General features: G+C 37.4%; 1 protein-coding gene across 5 annotated transcripts in view; it reads right to left on the reverse strand.

The window, feature by feature from the left end:
* VPS8 (VPS8 subunit of CORVET complex) overlaps positions 1-21,261 on the reverse strand; it is a 270,200-nt gene that overhangs the window by 145,973 nt on the left and 102,966 nt on the right. For all 5 annotated transcript variants that reach the window (XM_046002698.1, XM_046002699.1, XM_046002701.1 and 2 more), the window contains 2 exons: positions 19,929-19,980; positions 653-695 (listed from right to left, as the gene is read on the reverse strand). In XM_046002698.1, the coding sequence (XP_045858654.1) occupies positions 653-695; positions 19,929-19,980 (95 nt within the window). The remainder of the gene's footprint in view (positions 1-652; positions 696-19,928; positions 19,981-21,261) is intronic.

The raw sequence follows: 21,261 nt of genomic DNA on the forward strand, positions 1-21,261 counted from the left end.
CTCTGACACTAGATAGGAGCTAAAATAACACTCTGGCAGGTTCTGCCACCTTCCTGCCTGCTAGCCTGGCAGCCAATCATCTGTCTAAAAGTTCTATCAGGACACAATTCTGAGCCTGCACAGTCTCCTGTTTGGAGAGTAAGGAGATAAACAGTTCACAGCTTAGCCTCTGTCACTAACTTTCTCATGATCTAAACACATCTCTTGCCCTTTTATATAAAACAGAGACAACACATATCGCAGAGTTGACAGTAGTAAAAGTAAAATACTCTACCGCCAGGCTTTCTCAACCTCAGTCTTATTGATATTTTGACAGAGACAATTCTTCATTGTGTGGACTACCCTGTGCACAGCAGGACGCCAGCAGCATCTCTGGCCACCACCCCCAAGATGCCAGGAGCATCCCTCCCCCAGCCCCAGCTGTGACAAACAAAGATGATTCTAGACATGGCAAAAAAACGGGGTGGGAGGGGGGTTCACTGAGGGGGCACAAAATCACCCACGGTTGAGAATCATACCGTACATGCGAACACGGAAACATGGAAAGCACTATACATACAGGAGATGACGATACCTATAAGAATACAGGGTGGGGGGGCGGTTATGGAAGGAGCACACACACAGATAAATTTTTTTAAAACAGATCTCTTACCTAATATATACAAGAAGCTTGTTGCCCATAACAACTTGCTCATCTAAAATAGAAAAAGTATCTTCAGCAATTACCTCTCAAAACCTTTTCAGAAATACAATCTATATGTGGAAAAAATTAAACTTGGCAATTAAGGTATCTCCCTAAATAATACACAATTTGAGATAAGACCACTTAATTCTTGTTTTTAGAATTTCCGTTAGATTCTTTTCACAGATACAGAATCCATGAGTCAAACAAGGTTACAGTAGAAGGTGTACGTCTGAGGGTAGAGAACCATGCACTGTTGGCTTAACCAGTAGCTTGGGGCCAGGAGAAGGTGTAGAACAGGCAATAAGTTGATGAGTTAAAGACCAATTAAGTAGTATGAAGGCATAACTATAATGTCTTCTCATTTGTAACATGGACTCTTACTACTTATTGTGCTTTAGGGCTGAGAAAGCCACTGTTCACAAGTATTTAGAATAAGAGATTAAGATTAGTTTTAGGCCAAGGGGTTAAGGGCAACATAGAACAAAGCAGGAGACTCAAGAATGGATCAAGTGATCAGTAATTCTTATGGTGTGCAGATTATAGGAATCTGTGATTGGTAACAGTGACAATAAGCTGAAGTTTTTATTTTTGATACATGAATAACAGGCATAATGTAAGCAAGCGTACCTCTCTTAATCAGTAATCTTTTCTAAGTACTCCAAATCTACGCTGTCCGAAGCACAAATAAACTTGAATTGCTCGAAATTATATGACTAATTACATACTGCTTCAATTCCTTTTTGAAACTTTTAAAAAATTAATAAACTTCATTTTTTTAGAGAAGTTTCACTAGGTTCAAAGCAAAATTGAGAGGAAGGTATAGAGATTTCCCATATACCCCCTACCTCTACACCACACAATCTCTTCCTCTATCAACATCTGCTCCAGAGTGGTACATTTCCTATCAATGAATCTACAGTGACGCATCATCACATGAAGTCCACAGTTTACATTAGGGTTTACTCTTAATGTGGTGCACTCTATGGATTTTGGTAAATGTATGCTGATGTATAAACACCATTGCAGTACTGTACACAGACTCTAAAGTCCTCCGTGCTCAGCCTATTCATCCCTCCCTCTCCATCAAGTCCTAGCAAACACTGATTCTTTTATTGTCTCCATAGTTTTGCCTTTTCCACAATGTCATGTAATTGGAATCATATAATATGCAGCCTTTTCAGCTGGGCTTCTTTCATTAGTGATATGCATTTACATTTCCCCCATGTCTTTTCATAGTTTGACACTTCATATCTTTTTAGTGCTGAATAATAATCCACAGTACAGATGTAGCACAGCTTATCCATTCACCTACTAAAGTACATCTTGGTTGCTTCCAAATATGGGAATTATGAAGAGAGATACTATGAACATCTGTGTGCAGGTTTTTGTGTGGACATCAGTTCTTCAACTACTTTAGGTAAAAACGAAAGAGCATAATTACTGGATCACACAGTTTAGTTAGAAACTGCCCCACTGTCTCCCACAGTGGCTGTACCATTATGCATTCCCACCAGCAACTAATGAGAGTTCCTGCTGCTCCACATCATTGCCGGAATTTGGTGTTGTCAGTGTTACAGATTTTGGCCATTCCAACAGGCATGTAGTGGTATCTTGCTGTTTTAATTTTTACTGGCCTAATGATGTTGCACATCTTTTCATATGCTTACTTGACCTCTGTGTATCTTCTTTGGTGAGATGTCTATTCAGATCGTTTGTCCATTTTTTTAAATCCAGTTGCTCATCTTCTTATTGCTGAGTTTCAAGAGTTCTTTGTATACTTTGGGTAACGGTCTTCTGCAAATATTTTCTCCCAATCTGTGGATTATTTTCTTTCTCTTGATATTGTTTTTTATAGAGCACAAGTTTTTAATTTTAACGAAGTCCAGCTTATTATTTCTTTCATGGACAGTACCTTCTTTCCATTGAATGTTGCCTTATCAAAAAATTCAGTTGGGTTGCTATCTTCTTGAAGTTTTCCTAGCTTTGCATTCTATAATTAGGTCTAAAATCCATTTTGGACTCATTTTTGTAAAGGGTGTAAATTCTGTTTCTCGCCTTTTTTTTTTTGGTGTATGAATGTCCAGTTGTCCTAGCACTATTTGTTGGAAAGACTACCTTTGTCCAATTCACTTTGCTTCTTTGTCCAAGTTCACTTGACTATATTTATGGGAGTCTATTTTGGGGCTCTCTATTCTGCTCTACTCATTTTTTTTTTTTTTTTGCCAGTACCACACTGTCTCAATTATTGTAGCTTTTATACTAAGTCTTGGGTAGTGTCAGTCTGCCAGGTCTGTTGCTCTCTCAATATAGCTCTTCTGGGTCTTTTGTCTCTCCATATAAATTTTAGAATCAGTTTATCAATATCCAAAAAGTAACTTACCTGGGATTCTGATTGGGATTACATCTGAATCTATATAACAAGTTGAGAAAAAAAAATGACATCTTGACAATACTGAGGTTTCCACTCCATGAACATGGAACATCCTTCCATTTATTTAGTTCTTTGATCTTTCATCAGTTTTGCAGTCTTCTTCATATAGTTTTGTTCATATTTTGTTATATTTATGCATGTGTCATTCAATTTTTAGAGTGCTAATATAAATGGTAATGTTTGTCATTTCAAATTCCACTTATTTATTGCAAGTATATAATAAAGCAATTGCCTTTCGTATATTAATCTTACACCCTGCAACTTCGCTAAAATTGCTTATTAGTTCCAGGAGCTTCTGTCAATTCTTTCAGATTTTCTATATAAATGATGTCACCTAGGAACAGTTTTGTTTTTTCCTTCACAAACTATATAACCTTCTTTTTCTTGTCTTGTCTTTTTGTATTACATAGGACTTCCAGTATGATGTTGAAAGTAACAGTGAGAAGGGGACATTCTTGTCTTGTCCCTGATTTTGTAGTAAAGCTTCACGTTTCTCACGATCAAGTAGGATGTTAGCTGTAGTTTTTTTAATAGATGTTCTTTATCAAGTTGAGAACATTTTCCTCTATTCCTAAATTACTGAGAGTTTTTTTGTGAATGGGTGTTGGATTTTGTCAAATGCCTTTTCTGGATCTGTTATTATGATCATGAGATTTTTCTTCTCTTCCTTATTGATGGGATGGAATACATTAATTAATTTTCAAATGCTGAAGGAGCCATGTATACCTGGGATAAGTCTTACTTGGCTGTAGTGAATAATTCTTGTTATACATTCTTGTATTCAATTTTCTAATATTTTATTGAGGATTTCTACATCTATGCTCATGATAGACACTTGTCTTTTCTTTCCCTATAATATTTTTGTCTGCTTTTGCTATTAGGGCTCATAGAATAAGTTATAAGTATTCCCTCAGCCCTACCTTTTAGAAGAGATTGTAGAGAATTGGCGTAATTTCTTCCTTAAATATTTGGTAGAATTTACCAGTGAAACTCATCTGGGCCTGGCACTTCTAGTCAAAGTTATTAATTATTGATCCAATTTCCATAATTGATGTATGTTTCCATAATTTCCGTAATAGATATAGGTCTATTCAGATTGTCAATTTCTTGTGTAAGCTTTGGCAAATTGTATCCTTCAAAGAATTAGTCTATTTCATGAGGGTTATCAAATTTGTGGATACCTAGATATTCATAATGTTCCTTTCTTATCCTATTAATATCCATGGGATCTGTACTGATTGATGTCTTCTCTTTCATTTCTAATATTAGTAATTTGTGTCTTTTCTCTTTGTTGGCATGACTAGAAGGTTAATCAGTTTTACTGATCTTTTCAAAGAAAAAGACTTTCAAAAAAAGTCAACACTTTTTTCTATTGATTTCCTGTTTTTAATTTCATGGATTTCTGATCCAATGTTTATTATTTCTTTTCTTTGCTCAATTTGGACTTAATTTGCTCTCCTTTTTCTAAATTCCTGACGTAGAAACCTTAGAGTATTGATTTTAAATCTTTCTACTTTTCTTATTTATGCATTCAATGTTATAAATTTCCCTCAGAGCTGCTTTTGCTGCATCTTACATATTATGAGTATTTTCATTTAATTAAAAAGAATCTTAAATTTCTTGAGATTTCTCCTTTGTTTCCTGTGTTACTTAGAAGTATATTGGTTAATCTCTATGTATCTTTTGAATTTTCCAGCGTTCCTTCTCTTCTTGTCTAGTTTAATTCTATTGTGGTCTGAGAACAGGCATTGTATGATTTCTGTTCTTTTAAATTTCTTAAACTGTGTTTTATAGCCCTGAATGTGGTCTATCTTGTTAGTAAATGTTTCATGTCATCTTGAAAAGAATGTGTAATCTGTTATTGTTGGATGAAGTAGATCACAGATGTTAATAATATCCAGTTGAATGAAGGTTCTGCTGAGTTCACCTATGCCCTTACTAATTTTCTGCCTGCTGAATCTGTCCATTTCTGATACAGGACTGTTAAAATCTGCAAATAGTGTTAAAATCTGTAATAGTGGATTTATCTACTTCTCCTCACTATTCTATCAGTTTTTGCCTCATGTATTTTGGCACTGTTATTAGGTGCATGCATATTATGGATTGTTATGTCTTCTTAGAGTATTAATACTTAATCATCATATAATGCCCCTCTTTATCCCTGATAAATTTCTTTGTTCTGAAGTTGGCTCTGTCTGAAATTCATATAGTTATTCCTGCTTTCTTTTGATTAGAGTTACTGCGGTATATCTTTCTGTTTCTTTACTTAATGTGTCTTTATATTTAAAATGAGTTTCTTATATACAACTTTTAGTTAAGTCTTATTTTTTTGGATCCATGTTAATAATCTCTTTTAATTGGTATATTTAGACTATGGACATTTTAAGTGATTACTGATATACATTTGGATTAATATCTACTATATTATTACTGTTTTCTATTTCTTGTCCATATTTTTTATTCCTATTTTTGTCCTCAGCACTTTTTCTGCCCTTTGAGATTTTAATGAACATTTTATAGGACTCTATTTTTCCCTTTTCCTATTATATTAATTATGCATCCATTTTTTAGTTGTTGCTCTCAAGTTTGCAACACAGATTTACTACCAATCCAAATCTACTTCTAAATAACATTATAATGCTTCACCAGTAATATAACTATCTTATACTAACAAAATACTCTTAATTCCTCCCTCCTGTACCTTGTGTCCTTGCAGTCATTTATTTTGTTTATATATAAACATATACACACACAAGTATATATACACACACTATCAAATCCATTGTTGTTGTTATTATCTTTAACTATTATTTGACAGATGAATTAAGAATAAGAAAAACAGAGGTTTTCTTATACCAAACTGTTTGAATCTTCTTGTTTGTAGTGTGATCAGTATCTGCTGTGTTCAGAAGGAAGCAGGAGAGTGGGTTCATGACCTCAGCAGCCTTAAGGGCAGAGCATACCCCTCCAATTAAACCCCAGGATTGTAGTCTAGGCCCCAATGGTGCAGCATCCCTTGCTTCATGCTCAGAGGATGCCACTGGCAGCGGCTCATGGCAGAGCAGTTTGTCAAAGTGGGGGCACATCCCAAGAAAACCAGAGGGCATATTTCTAGAAACTACTGTTGGAGCTAAGCTCTTGGTTTCTCTGCAGGATTCCAGAGTTCTGGCACCACACTCATTCCTCTAAATATTTGCTGTCATGCCATTATCTTTGAAAAGACTGAGCAACCCTGAGAAGGCCCCCTTTCTCCAGTAAAAAGCTTAGAGTCCTCAACAGTGGCTTGCTGGAGGGGGACCAGATTGAGCTTTCTCTAGTACTCATAGTTTCCCTGCTTATCAATCAAGTTTCCTCCTGAGGATGACCATTTCCCTCACAAAGCCCAGGTCTCTGCAGACCAACTTAGCAAGGGGCCCTAACAGCCATCCATGTCCACTCCTCTGCCCCCAAAGCCCAGTGTTTTTTGCAAAGAGAGAAAACTCCCCCCAAGGCCGCCCCCCCACCATGTTTAGCAAACATCAGAGTAGGGGAAGAATCAAGTCCCTTCCCTGTCCTTATCTCCTCTGTGAACTGAATTTCAGAAACTGTTTCCTACATGCAACAAAAAGCTTCCAGACCAATAAACATCCCAAGGATTAGGGGAGAAAAAGTATTCTTTTTGTTTTGTTTTGTATTTATTTTTTCTGGAAACTGGACTTCAAATTTTGCTATACCGTAGAAGCCCAGAAGGCCATGTGTTCTAATCTGCCTGCCTGATTCCACGGTGGTGTCACTTCTATGTTATGTTCTTGGCACTGGAACTGCTCTCCTTTACAATCCTGTTCAAGTTAGAGTCACGTAAACTCTCTGGCTGGGAGCAGCACCCATGTTGCTGGTGAATAAGACTGTGCATCTGGATGCCAAGCCACAGGCCTGATGAAATCAGCTGCTGTGTATCAATAATCATTACTGACAATGATGGCATTCTGAAAAGCTGCAATACTTACAGTACATTTTACATTCTTTGGGAAAAAAAGAGTAAGATAAATAAATGTTTTGTTTTATCTTCACTTAGGAATTCTCTGATCCTCCTTCCTGGATCTGAGTTTCCTACCTATATTATTTTCTTTCTCTCTAAAGAACTTCTTTTAATATTTCTTGTAACAGTACTCCTGGCATCAAATTCCCTCCATTTTGGTTTGTCTGAGAAAGTCTATTTGTCTTTCACTTTCGAAGGACAATTTTACAGGGTACAAAAGTCTATGTTGATGGGGTTTTTTTCTCTCAACACTCTAAATATTTGTTCCCAACACTCCATTCTCTTCTTTCTTGCATGGTTTCCAAGAAGTTGAATGCAATTCTCATTTTTGCTCCTTTACAAGTAAAGTTCTTTTTTTCCTCTGGTCTCTTTCAGAATCTTTAGCTTTTCTTTTCTGCAATGTAAATATGATATGCATAAGTGTGGTGTGAGGTTGTTTTGTTGTTGTTCTTGTTGTTTTGTTTTGTTGTTCAGTCTGCTTAGTGTTCTCTTCCTGGGTCTGTGGTTTGGTGTCTGACATTAATTAGGGGAAATCCTCAGTTATTATTGCTTCAAATACTACTTCTGTTCCTTTCTTCCTTTTCCCTCTGATATTCCCACTATATGTGTGTCATACCTTTTGTAGTTGTTCCACAGTTTCTACAGAACACTTGGATGTTCTGTTCTATTTTTAGTCTTCTTCTCTTGGCTTTTCACTTTTTGAACTTTCTGTTATATCATCAAGCTCAGAGGTTCTTTCCTTAGCTATGTCCAGTCTATTAATGAGCTCATCAAACGTATTCTTCATTTCTGTGAGTTTTATGACATTTTAATGTTATCTATCCTATCGTCCTTTCCCCAGTTTTACCATAGCTCTGAAAACCAACAGCCTTGTACAAACCAGTAACCTAGTGGCCACCTGAGGGAACAAAATGGGTTTGGAACTCCCCCAAAGCCTCATCCTCAGAGAACTATAAATATGTGACCTATTTGGCAGCTCACTTAAAAGCTCCATTCTCAAGGCTTGTCTTTTTTTGTCCTGACAGATCTCACTCAACGCAAACAAAACTATCTGGAACCCATCTCCTCCCCAGGACCTCTCTCAAAAACAATCAGTGCAACTGTTTAACTTTACAGTTGCCAGAGGTGGTATTATCAGAATGAACTAACAAACTCAACAAAAAAACTTAAAAGGAAAAACTGGATAAAGGGAGTCTGCAGGGGGCTTTAAAAAGCTCCAACATTATTTCTAGAACTCCAGAAGGACATGTGTCTAGACAGGGTTGTACACATATCCAAGAAAGACCTGGTAAAGCCCTAATCTACTCACAGCAGACTTTGAGACTCGGCACAAGCAAAATAAAAGTTAAGACAGAATTGTAAGCTGCCTGCTGAAGCACTGAAAGTTCCAAAATAAAATGAAGCAAACTTATAAGACATAAATAATTCAACAGTAATATTTGGAGACTTCACTAATCCACTTTCATTAATGGATAGAAAATTAGCAGAAGATGAACAGTAAACAGAAACCTTAAACAAAACTCTAAGCCAACTACAGACATCTACAGAACATTTTACTCAACAACAAAACATATTCAACACATTACTTTCAAGTGCATAAGAACATTCTCCACAACAGACCTTATGTTAGGCTACAAAATAAGTCTTGGGGTGCCTGGGTGGCTTAACTAAGCATCCAGCTCTTGACTGCAGCTCAGATCAAGATCTCAAGGTTCTGGGGGCGCCTGGGTGGCTCAGTGGATTAAGCTGCTGCCTTCGGCTCAGGTCATGATCTCAGGGTCCTTAGATCGAGCCCCGCATTGGGCTCTCTGCTCCGTGGGGAGCCTGCTTCCTCCTCTCTCTCTGCCTGCCTCTCTGCCTACTTGTGATCTCTCTCTGTGTCAAATAAATAAATAAAATCTTTAAAAAAAAAAAAAAAGATCTCAAGGTTCTGGAAGGAGGAGTCAAGATGGCGGAGAAGTAGCAAGCTGAGACTACATCAGGTAGCAGGAGATCAGCTAGACAGCTTATCTAAACATTGCAAACACCTACAAATCCAACAGGAGATCGAAGAGAAGAAGAACAGCAATTCTAGAAACAGAAAATCAGCCACTTTCTGAACGGTAGGACTGGCGGAGAAGTGACTCCAAAACGACAGGAAGATAGACCGCCGGGGAGGGGCCGGCTCCCAGCAAGCGGCGGAACAAGGAAGCACAAAATCAGGACTTTTAAAAGTCTGTTCCACTGAGGGACATTGCTCCAGAGGCTAAACCGGGGTGAAGCCTCTGGGTCAGCGTGGCCCCAGGTCCCACAGGGTCACAGAAGGATCGGGGGTATGGGAGTGTCGCAGAGCTCGCAGGTATTAGAACAGGGAAGCCGGCTACAGAGACAGAGCCGAGGAGTGAGCTCTCAGCTCGGGGTTACCTTCAACCAGTTGCCAGCTGGGTGAGCTCGGAGCGAGCCTGGAGGCCGGGGATACGGGAGTGGTTGGGCGCTGTTCTATAGGGGTGCACTGAGAAGCGGGGCCACGGGCTCTCGGCTCCTCCAGGCGGGAGAATGGAAGGCTGCCATTTTCATTCCTGTCCTCCAGAACTCTACGGAAAGCATTCAGGGAACAAAAGCTTCCGAAAGCAAACGCGAGCGGATTACTTAGTCTGGCCCCCAGTAAGCACGGTGCAATTCCGCCTCAGGCAAAGACACTTGAGAGTCACTACAACAGGCCCCCCCACAGAAGATCAATAAAAAATCCAGCCAGGACGAAGTTCACCTACCAAGGAAAGCAGGCTCAATACCAAGGAAAGCAGCGGAATTCCAGAGAAGAGTAAAGCAAAGCACGGAACTCATGGCTTCCTCCCAATGATTCTTTAGTCTTGCGGTTAATTGAATTTTTTTTTTTTCAATTTTTTTTTCTTCTTCTGCTTAATTTTTTTTTAACTTTTACCCTCTTCTTTTTAAACGTTTTTTTAACTAGTTTATCTAATATATATATATTTTTTCTTTCTTTTTTATATTTTTTCTTTGTTTTCTTTTTCTAATTTTTTCTTTTTTCTGAACCTCTTTTTATCCCCTTTCTCACCCCCCATGATTAGGGGTCTCTCCTGATTTGGTTAAAGTGTACTTTTCTGGGGTCTTTGCCACCCTTTTAGTATTTTACTTACTCCTTCATATACTCTTATCTGGACAAAATGACAAGGTGGAAAAACTCACCACAAAAAAAAGAACAAGAGGCAGTACCAAAGGCTAAGGACCTAATCAATACAGACATTGGTAATATGTCAGATCAAGAGTTCAGAATGACGATTCTCAAGGTTCTAGCCAGGCTCAAAAAAGGCATGGAAGATATTAGAGAAACCCTCTCTGGAGATATAAAAGCCCTTTCTGGAGAAATAAAAGAACTAAAATCTAACCAAGTTGAAATCAAAAAAGCTATTAATGAGGTATAATCAAAAATGGAGTCTCTCACTGCTAGGATAAATGAGGCAGAAGAAAGAATTAGTGATATAGAAGACCAAATGTCAGAGAATAAAGAAGCGGAGCAAAAGAGGGACAAACAGCTACTGGACCACGAGGGGAGAATTCGAGATAAGTGACACCATAAAATATGAAACAACATTAGAATAATTGGGATTCCAGAAGAAGAAGAGAAAGAGAGGGGAGCAGAAGGTCTATTGGAGGGAATTACTGGAGAGGATTTCCCTAATATGGCAAAGGGAACAAGCATCAAAATCCAGGAGATGCAGAGAATCCCCCTCAAAATCAACAAGAATAGGTCCATACCTCGTCACCTAATAGTAAAATTTACAAGTCTTAGTGACAAAGAGAAAATCCTGAAAGCAGCCTGGGAAAAGAAGTCTGTAACATACAGTGGTAAAAATATTAGATTGGCAGCAGACTTATCCACAGAGACCTAGCAGCCAGAAAAAGCTGGCATGATATATTCAGAGCACTAAACGAGAAAAACATGCAGCCAAGAATACTATATACAGCTAGGCTATCATTGAAAATAGGAGGAGAGAGAAAAAGCTTCCAGGATAAACAAAAACTCAAAGAATTTGCAAACACCAAACCAGCTCTACAGGAAATATTGAAAGGGGTCCTCTAAGCAAAGAGAGAGCCTAAAAGTAGTAGATCAGAAAGGTACAGAGACAATATACAATAACAGTAACCTTACAGGCAATACAATGGCACTAAATTCATCTCTCAATAGTTACCCTGAATGTTAATGGGCTAAATACCCCAATCAAAAGACACGGTATCAGAATGGATTAAAAAAAACAAAACAAAACGCATCTATATGTTGCCTACAAGAAACTCATTTTAGATCCAAAGACATCTCCAGATTTAAAGTAGGGGGTGGAAAACAATTTACCATGCTAATGGGCATCAGAAGAAAGCTGGGGTGGCAATCCTTATATCAGATCAATTAGATTTTAAGCCAAAGACTATAATAAGAGATGAGGAAGGACACTATATCATACCCAAAGGGTCTGTCCAACAAGAAGATCTAACAGTTTTAAATATCTATGCCCCCAACATGGGAGCAGCCAACTATATAAACCAATTAATAACAAAATCAAAGAAACACATCAATAATAATACAATAATAGTAGGGGACTTTAACACTCCCCTCACTGAAATGGACAGATCATCCAAGTAAAAGATCAACAAGGAAATAAAGGCCTTAAATGACACACTGGACCAGATGGACATCACAGATATATTCAGAACATTTCATCCCAAAGCAACAGAATACACATTCTTCTCTAGTGCACATGGAACATTCTCCAGATTAGATCACATCCTGGGTCCTAAATCAGGTCTCAACCAGTATCAAAAGATTGGGATCATTCCCTGCATATTTTCAGACCACAATGCTCTGAAGCTAGAACTCAATCACAAGAGGAAATTTGGAAAGAACCCAAATACATGGAGACTAAACAGCATCCTTCTAAAGAATGAATGGGTCAACCAGGAAATTAAAGAAGAATTGAAAAAATTCATGGAAACAAATGATAATGAAAACACAACAGTTCAAAATCTGTGGGACACAGCAAAGGCAGTCCTGAGAGGAAAATAAATAGCAGTACAAGCCTTTGTCAAGAAACAAGAAAGGTCTCAAGTACACAACCTAACCCTACACCTGAAGGAGCTGGAGAAAGAACAAGAAAGAAACCCTAAACCCAGCAGGAGAAGAGAAATCATAAAGATCAGAGCTGAAATCAATGAAATAGAAACAAAAAAAAAAAAAAAAGAACAAATCAACAAAACTAGGAGCTGGTTCTTTGAAAGAATTAATAAGATTGATAAACCCCTGGCCAGACTTATCAAAAAGAAAAGAGAAAGGACCCAAATAAATAAAATCATGAATGAAAGAGGAGAGATCACAACTAACACCAAAGAAATACAGACAATTATAAGAACATACTATGAGCAACTCTATGCCAACAAATTTGACAATCTGGAAGAAATGGATGCAGTCCTAGAGACATATAAACGACCATAACTGAACCAGGAAGAAATAGAAAACCTGAACAGGCCCATAAACAGTAAGGAGATTGAAACAGTTATCAAAAATCTCCAAACAAACAAAAGCCCAGGGCCAGACGGCTTCCCAGGAGAATTCTACCAAACATTTAAAGAAGAACTAATTCCTATTCTCCTGAAACTGTTCCAAAAAATAGAAATGGAAGGAAAACTTCCAAACTCATTTTATGAGGCCAGCATCACCTTGATTCCAAAACCAGACAAGGATCCCACCAAAAAAGAGAACTACAGACCAATATCCTTGATGAACACAGATGCAAAAATTCTCACCAAAATACTAGCCAATAGGATTCAACAGTACATTAAAAGGATTATTCACCACGACCAAGTGGGATTTATTCCAGGGCTGCAAGGTTGGTTCAAGCAAATCAATCAATGTGATAGAACACATTAATAAAAGAAAGAACAAGAACCATATGATACTCTCAATAGATGCTGAAAAAGCATTTGACAAAGTACAGCATCCCTTCCTGATCAAAACTCTTTAAAGTGTTGGGATAGAGGGCACATACCTCAATATTATCAAAGCCATCTATGAAAAACCCTCCGCAAATATCATTCTCAATGGAGAAAAACTGAAAGCTTTTCCGCTAAGGTCAGGAACACGGCAGGGATGTCCATTATCACCACTGCTATTCAACATAGTACTAGAAGTCCTCCTCAGCAATCAGACAACAAAAGGAAATTAAAGGCATCCAAATTGGCAAAGAAGAAGTCAAACTATCACTCTTCACAGATGATATGATACTATATGTGGAAAACCCAAAAGACTCCACTCCAAAACTGCTAGAACTTGTACAGGAATTCAGTAAAGTGTCAGGATATAAAATCAATGCACAGAAATCAGTTGCATTTCTGTCCACCAACAACAAGACAGAAGAAAGAGAAATTAAGGAGTCCATCCCATTTACAATTGTACCCTAAACTATAAGATACCTAGGAATAAACCTAACCAAAGAGGCTAAGAATCTATATGCAGAAAACTATAAAGTACTCATGAAAGAAATTGAGGAAGACACAAAGAAATGGAAAAATGTTCCATGCTCCTGGATTGGAAGACTAAATATTGTGAAAATATCTATGCTACCTAAAGCAATCTACACACTTAATGCAATCCCTATCAAAATCCCATCCATTTTTTTCAAAGAAATGGAACAAATAATCCTAAAATTTATATGGAACCAGAAAAGACCTCGAATAGCCAAAGGAATATTGAAAAAGAAAGCCAAAGTTGGTGGCATCACAATTCCAGACTTCAAGCTCTATTACCAAACTGTTATCATCAAGACAGCATGGTACTGGCACAAAAACAGACACATAGATCAATGGAACAGAATAGAGAGCCCAGAAATAGACCCTCAACTCTATGGTCAACTAATCTTTGACAAAGCAGGAAAAGAATGTCCAATGGAAAAAGACAGCCTCTTCAATAAATGGTGCTGGGAAAATTGGACACCCACAAGCAGAAAAATGAAATTGGACCACTTCCTTACACCACACACGAAAATAGACTCAAAATGGATGAAGGACCTCAATGTGAGAAAGGAATCCTTCAAAATCCTTGAGGAGAACGCAGGCAGCAACCTCTTCGACCTCCACCGCAGCAACATCTTCCTAGGAACATCGGCAAAGGCAAGGGAAGCAAGGGCAAAAATGAACTACTGGGATTTCATCAAGATCAAAAGCTTTTGCACAGCAAAGGAAACAGTTAACAAAACCAAAAGACAACTGACAGAATGGGAGAAGATATTTGCAAACGACATATCAGATAAAGGGCTAGTATCCAAAATTTATAAGGAACTTAGCAAACTCAACACCCAAAGAACAAACAATCCAATCAAGAAATGGGCAGAGGACATGAACAGACATTTCTGCAAAGAAGACATCCAGATGGCCAACAGACACATGAAAAAGTGCTCCACGTCACTCGGCATCAGGGAAATACAAATCAAAACCACAATGAGATATCACCTCACACCAGTCAGAATGGCTAAAATTAACAAGTCAGGAAATGACAGATGCTGGCGAGGATGCGGAGAAAGGGGAACCCTCCTACACTGTTGGTGGGAATGCAAGCTGGTGCAACCACTCTGGAAAACAGCATGGAGGTTCCTCAAAATGTTGAAAATAGAACTACCCTATGACCCAGCAATTGCACTACTGGGTATTTACCCTAAAGATACAAACGTAGTGATCCGAAGGGGCATGTGCACCCAAATGTTTATAGCAGCAATGTCTATAATATCCAAACTATGGAAAGAACCTAGACGTCCATCAACAGATGAATGGATAGAGAAGATGTGGTATATATACATAATGGAATACTATGCAGCCATCAAAAGAAATGAAATCTTGCCATTTGCGACGACGTGGATGGAACTACAGGGTATCATGCTTAGTGAAATAAGTCAATCGGAGAAGGACAACTATCATATGATCTCCCTGATACGAGGAAGTGGAGATGCAACATGGGGGTTAGGGGGGTAGGAGAAGAATAAATGAAACAAGATGGGATTGGGAGGGAGACAAACCATAAGTGACTCTTAATCTCACAAAACAAACTGAGGGCTGTTGGGGGGAGAGGGGGTTGGGAGAGGGAGAGCGGGGTATGGACATTGGGGAGGGTATGTGCGATGGTGAATGCTGTGAAGTGTGTAAACCTGGCAATTCACAGACCTGTACCCCTGGGGATAAAAATACATTACATGTTTATAAAAAAAATTTTTTTAAATAAATAATTAAAAAAAAAAAAGATCTCAAGGTTCTGAAACCATGCCCCAAGTCCAGCTCTGTTCTCAGTATGGAGTCTGCTTGAGATTCTTTCCCTATTCCCCCACCCCTGGCTCTTTCTCTCTCAAAAAGGCAGAAACCATACAAAGTATGTTCTCTGGCCACAATAGAATAAAATCAGAAATCAATATTAGAAGAAAATGTGAGAAAATCTCATATATGTTGAAATTAAATAACATACTTCTAAAAAAGCCCAGTATCACAAGGAAAATTAACAGTTACTTTGAGATGAACAAGAATAAAGACACAAAATACCAAAACTTGCAGGATGCAGCTAATGCATTAGTTAGAAGAATATTTGTACATATAAACACTTATTTTTAAAAAGAAAAATGATTTCAAATCAATAGCCTAAAATTCTACGTCAAAAAGCTAAAAGAAAGCAGGGTCTGGGGCACCTGGGTGGCTCAGTCAGTTATGCATCTGCTTTCGGCTCAGGTCATGATCCCAGACTCCTGGGATCAAGTCCCACATCAGGCTCCCTGCTCATCAGGGATTTTGCTTCCCCCTCTACTCTTTCCCCTGCTTGTGCTCTTTCTCTCTCATGCTCTCTCTCAAATAAATTTAAAAAATTTTTTTTAAAGGGGAGGGATGCAAATCAAACCCAACTAGTAAGATGGAGGAAGTAAATACTAAAGATTAAAGTTAAAATAAACAAAAAAAGAAAGGAAATTAAAAAAAAATCAATGAAATAAAAAATTGGTTCTCTGAAAAGACCAACAAAATTGACAAACCTTTAGCTAGATAGATCAAGAAACAAGATGACTCAGATTACTCAAATCAGTAATAAAAGAAATCACTACTGACCATATAAAAATAAAAAAAATAAAAAAGAATACCATAAGCACTATATGCCAAAAAATTAAATAATATAGATGAAATGGACAAATTCCCATAGAAATACCAAAACTGACTCAAAATGAAATAATGGGAACAGACTATAATAAGCAAAAAGACTGAACTTAAAAACTTCCAACTAAGAATATCCCAGGCTCACATGGCTTCATTTATGAATTTCACCAAACACTTTAAGATTTTATTTTAGAGAGAGCAAGCACATGAACGTGAGGGAGAGGGGCAGAGGGAGAGAGAAACCCAAGAAGACTCTGTGCTGAGCAAGGAGCCCAACCCAGGGCTCAATCCCATGACCCTGAGATCATGACTTGAACTGAAAGCAAGATTTAGCCACTTGCCCAACTGTGCCACCCAGGTGCCCCTTTTTAAAAGATTTATTTTATTTTGGCGGGGGGGAGAGCATGAGTAGGGGGGACGGGATAAGAGAAGAGCGAGAGAGAATCTCTAGCAGACCCCACTGAGCATGGAGCCCATCCTGGGGCTCAATTCCATAACCCTGAGATCATGACCTGAGCCAAAACCAAGAGTCAGATGCTCAACTGAAATGAGCCACATAGACATCCCTGAATTCTTCCAAACATTTAAAAAAGAATACCAATCCTTCATAAACTCTTCCAAAGATCAGAAGAGAGAACACTTCCCAAACCATTCCATGATGCTGTTATACCAAGTTTCAAGTATACATCATACTAGGACCAGAAAAAGACATGGAAAGAATATAAAACTAAAGGATATCCTTTATAAATACAGACATAAAAATCCTCAAAAAAACCCAAAAAAACAACAACAAAAAAAACCCAGCAAACTGAATTCAACAGCATCTACAAAAGATGTATACACGATGACCAAAGGGTATTTAGCCTAACCTAAGATTTACTTAACATATAAAAATCAACCAAATCTTATAGAACATATAAATTAAAGGACAAAACCCACAAGATTATCTTAATAGATACAGAAAAAAGCCATCTGATAAAATCCAATTCTTTTATATTAAAATCACTCATCCAAGTAGGAAAAGAATGAAATTCCTCAAACTGATAAGGCCATCTATGAAAAACTCACAGTATATAGCATATATAATAATGAAAAACTGAGGGGCTCCTGGGTGGCTCAGTGGGTTAAAGCCTCTGCCTTCAGCTCAGGTCATGATCCCAGGGTCGTGGGATCCAGCCCCACATCTGGCTCTCTGCTCCGTGGGGAGCCTGCTTCCTCCTCTCTCTCTGCCTGCCTCTCTATTTGTGATCTCTGTCTGTCAAATAAATAAATAAAATCTTAAAAAAATAAAATAAAAATAATGAAAAACTGAATCCTTTCTCTCTTATATCAGGAAAAAGATAAAGATGTCCACTCTTGCCCCTTTATTCAATAGTGTATTGGAGGTTCTAACCAGGCCAATTAAGAAGGAAAAAAGAAATAGAAAGCATTCAGATTAGAAAGGAAGAAGTAAAAATATCTCTGTTTACCAAAAAAATGATCTTACATATGCAGAAAATTCTACAGAATCCATTTAAAAAGTTAGAATGAATTCAGCAAGAATGCAGGATACAAGGTCAATAAACAATAATCAATTTCATTTCTACACACTCACAAAGAACATTCCAAAAATGAAATTAAAATGCCAATTCCAAAAATGAAATTAAAATACCAATTCCACTTATAATAGCATCAAAATTAGTAAAATAGGAATAGATTCAACAAAAGAAGTATATGACTTATACACTGAAAAACTGCAAAACATCATTGAAAGAAATTAAACAAGACCTAAATAAATGGGAAGATATCTTATGTTCATGGATTGGAGGACTTAATGATGTTAAGACAGCAATAATTGCCAAGTTGATCTATAGAGTCAAAGCATGCTTATAAAAATCCCAGCTGCCTTTTTGCAGAACTTGGGAAACCAAATGACTTGAAAAGACCAAAATAAATGGAGAAATATATCACATTCATAGATTAGAAGACTCAACAGTATTAAGATGGCAATCTCCCCCAAATTATTCTACAGGGTCAGCTGCAATCTCAAACAAAATTCTGTTTTTGTAAAAGAAAGTGATGAGTTGATTTAATGGCTATATGTACCTATAAGGACCTAGACTACTCATGACAATTTTGAGAAAGAAAAAGTTGGGAGATCTAAGGACCTGATTTCAAGACTTACTATAAAGCTACAACAGTCAGAACAGTAAATTTCTGGCATAAGTACAGACGTATAAATCATGGAAACATAACAAAGAGTACAGAAAGAGACCTATACTTATATGCTCAAGTGATTTTTGACAAAATTACATTTTTGCCAATTTTTTAAACAAAAAAGGTGTCAATGGAAACAAGGTATCTTTAAAAAAAAAAAACGGTAAAGAAACTGATAGCTTTATGAGGAAAAAAATTCCTTGAACTTTACCTTACATCCCATAGGAAAATTAAGTTAACTCAAAATGGATTACAGACCTAAATATAAGTGCTGAAACTATTAAATTTATAGAAAAAAAAAAACAGAGGAGAAAATATTTATGACACTGAATTGGACAAAGATTTCTTAAACACCAAAAGTCCAAAACTACAAAAGAAAAAATGAATAAAGTGAACTTAATGAAGATTAAAAACTGTTGTTCTATAAAAAACACGGTTAAGAAAAATGAAAAGCTAAGCAACAGACTGGGAGAAAAATTCTGCAAAACTAATCTTGAAAAAGAGCTCATTTCCAGACTACATAAAGAACTCACAGGTTCTTTCACTTGGAACTTTTATAACCCACTAATATAAAGCCCAGGAATACTTCCTCCCTAATTCCAAAAAAGTGTTAAAGAGTTAACTGATTAAAAAATACACACATACGGGGCGGGTGGGGGGGGGGATGCGGAGCAGCATAAGAGCTCATGAGAAGATGTTCAACATCACTAACCACTGTGGAAATAAAAATTAAAATCACAAGATAACCATTATACACCCACCAGAATGGCTAACATTTTTCAGATTTATAGACTGACAGTACCAAGTGCTTGTAAGGATATGGAACAACTGGAAGTCTCACATATTGCTGATAGAAATGCAAAATGTTACAGTCATTTTGAAAAGCCAAGTAGCAGTACCTTAGTAAGTAAACCATGTATTTACCATATAGTCTCTCCATTCCACTCTTAGATACTTGGCCAAGAAAAATAAACACATATGACCACACAGAAACATATTCAAAAAAAAAAGAACAGCTCTAAATTGGAAGCAAGTCAAATGTCCATCCCCTGGTGAATAAACAACTGACAGTATATCCAACCTGTGAAATACCACTCAGAAATAAAAGGGCACAAATATTAATACATGCAACAACATGGAGAGATCTCAAAAACATTACGCTAAGTGCAAGAAATAAACCAAAGAGTACCTACAGTAAGAGTCCATTTACAAGACAAGTAGTGTCAGAAAATAGAGCAGTGACTGCCTGAAGGATGGCCTGGAGTATAAAGGGGCAAGGGGAAACTTCAGTGTGAAGGAACTTTAGCTCTTTTTATAGTTTGATTATGGCGGTGGTAATTCATACTGTGTACATAAAATTGGCCGATTTTATGAAATTTAAATACCTTAAAATACAAAAAGGAGGAAAAAATTAAGACTTAGAAAATTAATACCTGTTAGCGTCCTTCCTGCATTCAAAGGAGGAGCAATGACTCTGAAAAGTTTCTGCATTAAAATTAAAAAGAAAACAATCACCATCATTTTCATAAAAGAATTATATTTCAAAAACATAATCAAGAATCTTATACTAGGGGCGCCTGGGTGGCTCAGTGGGTTAAGCCTCTGCCTTTGGCTCAGGTCATGATCTCAGGGTCCTAGGATTGAGCCCCACATCGGGCTCTCTGCTCAGCGGGGAGTCTGCTTGCCCTCCCCCCCAGCCTGCCTCTCTGCCTGCTTGTGATCTCTGTTGAATAAATAAATAAAATCTTTAAAAAAAAAAAAAGAATCTTATACTATTCATCATCTTTTTCTGATTGAATTAGGTATTTGCTATTGAGATTAAATATAAAAACTCTTAATGTGGCCATGAACTATTATCGAAGGATCACTGGGGAAACAATTGGTCTCATATTCCTCACTCAAAGAAACTATTTAATAAATACCAGTTAGATGAAAGTCTTTGTTGAGATTGCAATTTCTGATATAAAATATCCCTAGGTTATTCAAAATGCTTTATTTAAAAAAAATAGTAAGAAAGTGAAAGGATTAATAGCCTACCAAAATGGTAATGAAGATTATTTTTTATTTTTTTGAAGATTACTTTAAAATGAGAACATCTGAACAACAGTAGACACAAAAGGAAACATTATCTAAACTAAAGTACAACCTCTGGAAACGGTAAAACTGACGACAAAACTACATTGGCCTTCCTCAGAGGGAGTTCCCTGTTTGGGAGAGGACAGACCCTTAACACTGGGAAATACAAATTAAAGTGTTTAGTAGCATCAAAGAGCCCCAAAACCAATCCATATTTTCTTTCCCAGGGAAACCCTAAGTCCCTCCCCGCTACCCCACATTCTGTTAAACTGGTACCTTTAGTTCTGGCCATACAGTAGTGTACCCTTTACTAAGTGCTCCTAGTACTTGTGTGAATAAACTTTATCCTTTCTGCTGTCTTTGGTCAGTTAATTCACAGCCCTCCCTCCACCACTGGGGTCTAAATTGCTAGAGGTAAAGTTTCTCCTCTGAACATAAGGCACTACTTTTATCTCTGAAGGAGCCAAAGCTAGAACTAAGGAAAGATTTGAGAGACTGTGGTCGTCATTTTAAATGTGATGACACTGTCATTCTAGAAAACTTAGAAAATTTCCAAGAGGCAGGGCACCTTTTAATTTAGACCTCTTTAAGTACAAAAGTAACTAAACATGGACAAGTGATTTCCCTGTGGGCAAAAAATTATAAAAAAGGAATCACAGAGTGCCTGGTTTAACCTCCCATTGCTAGCTA

Source organism: Meles meles, chromosome 4 (genome assembly GCF_922984935.1).
Source record: "Meles meles chromosome 4, mMelMel3.1 paternal haplotype, whole genome shotgun sequence".
Classification (NCBI taxonomy): Eukaryota; Metazoa; Chordata; class Mammalia; order Carnivora; family Mustelidae; genus Meles; species Meles meles.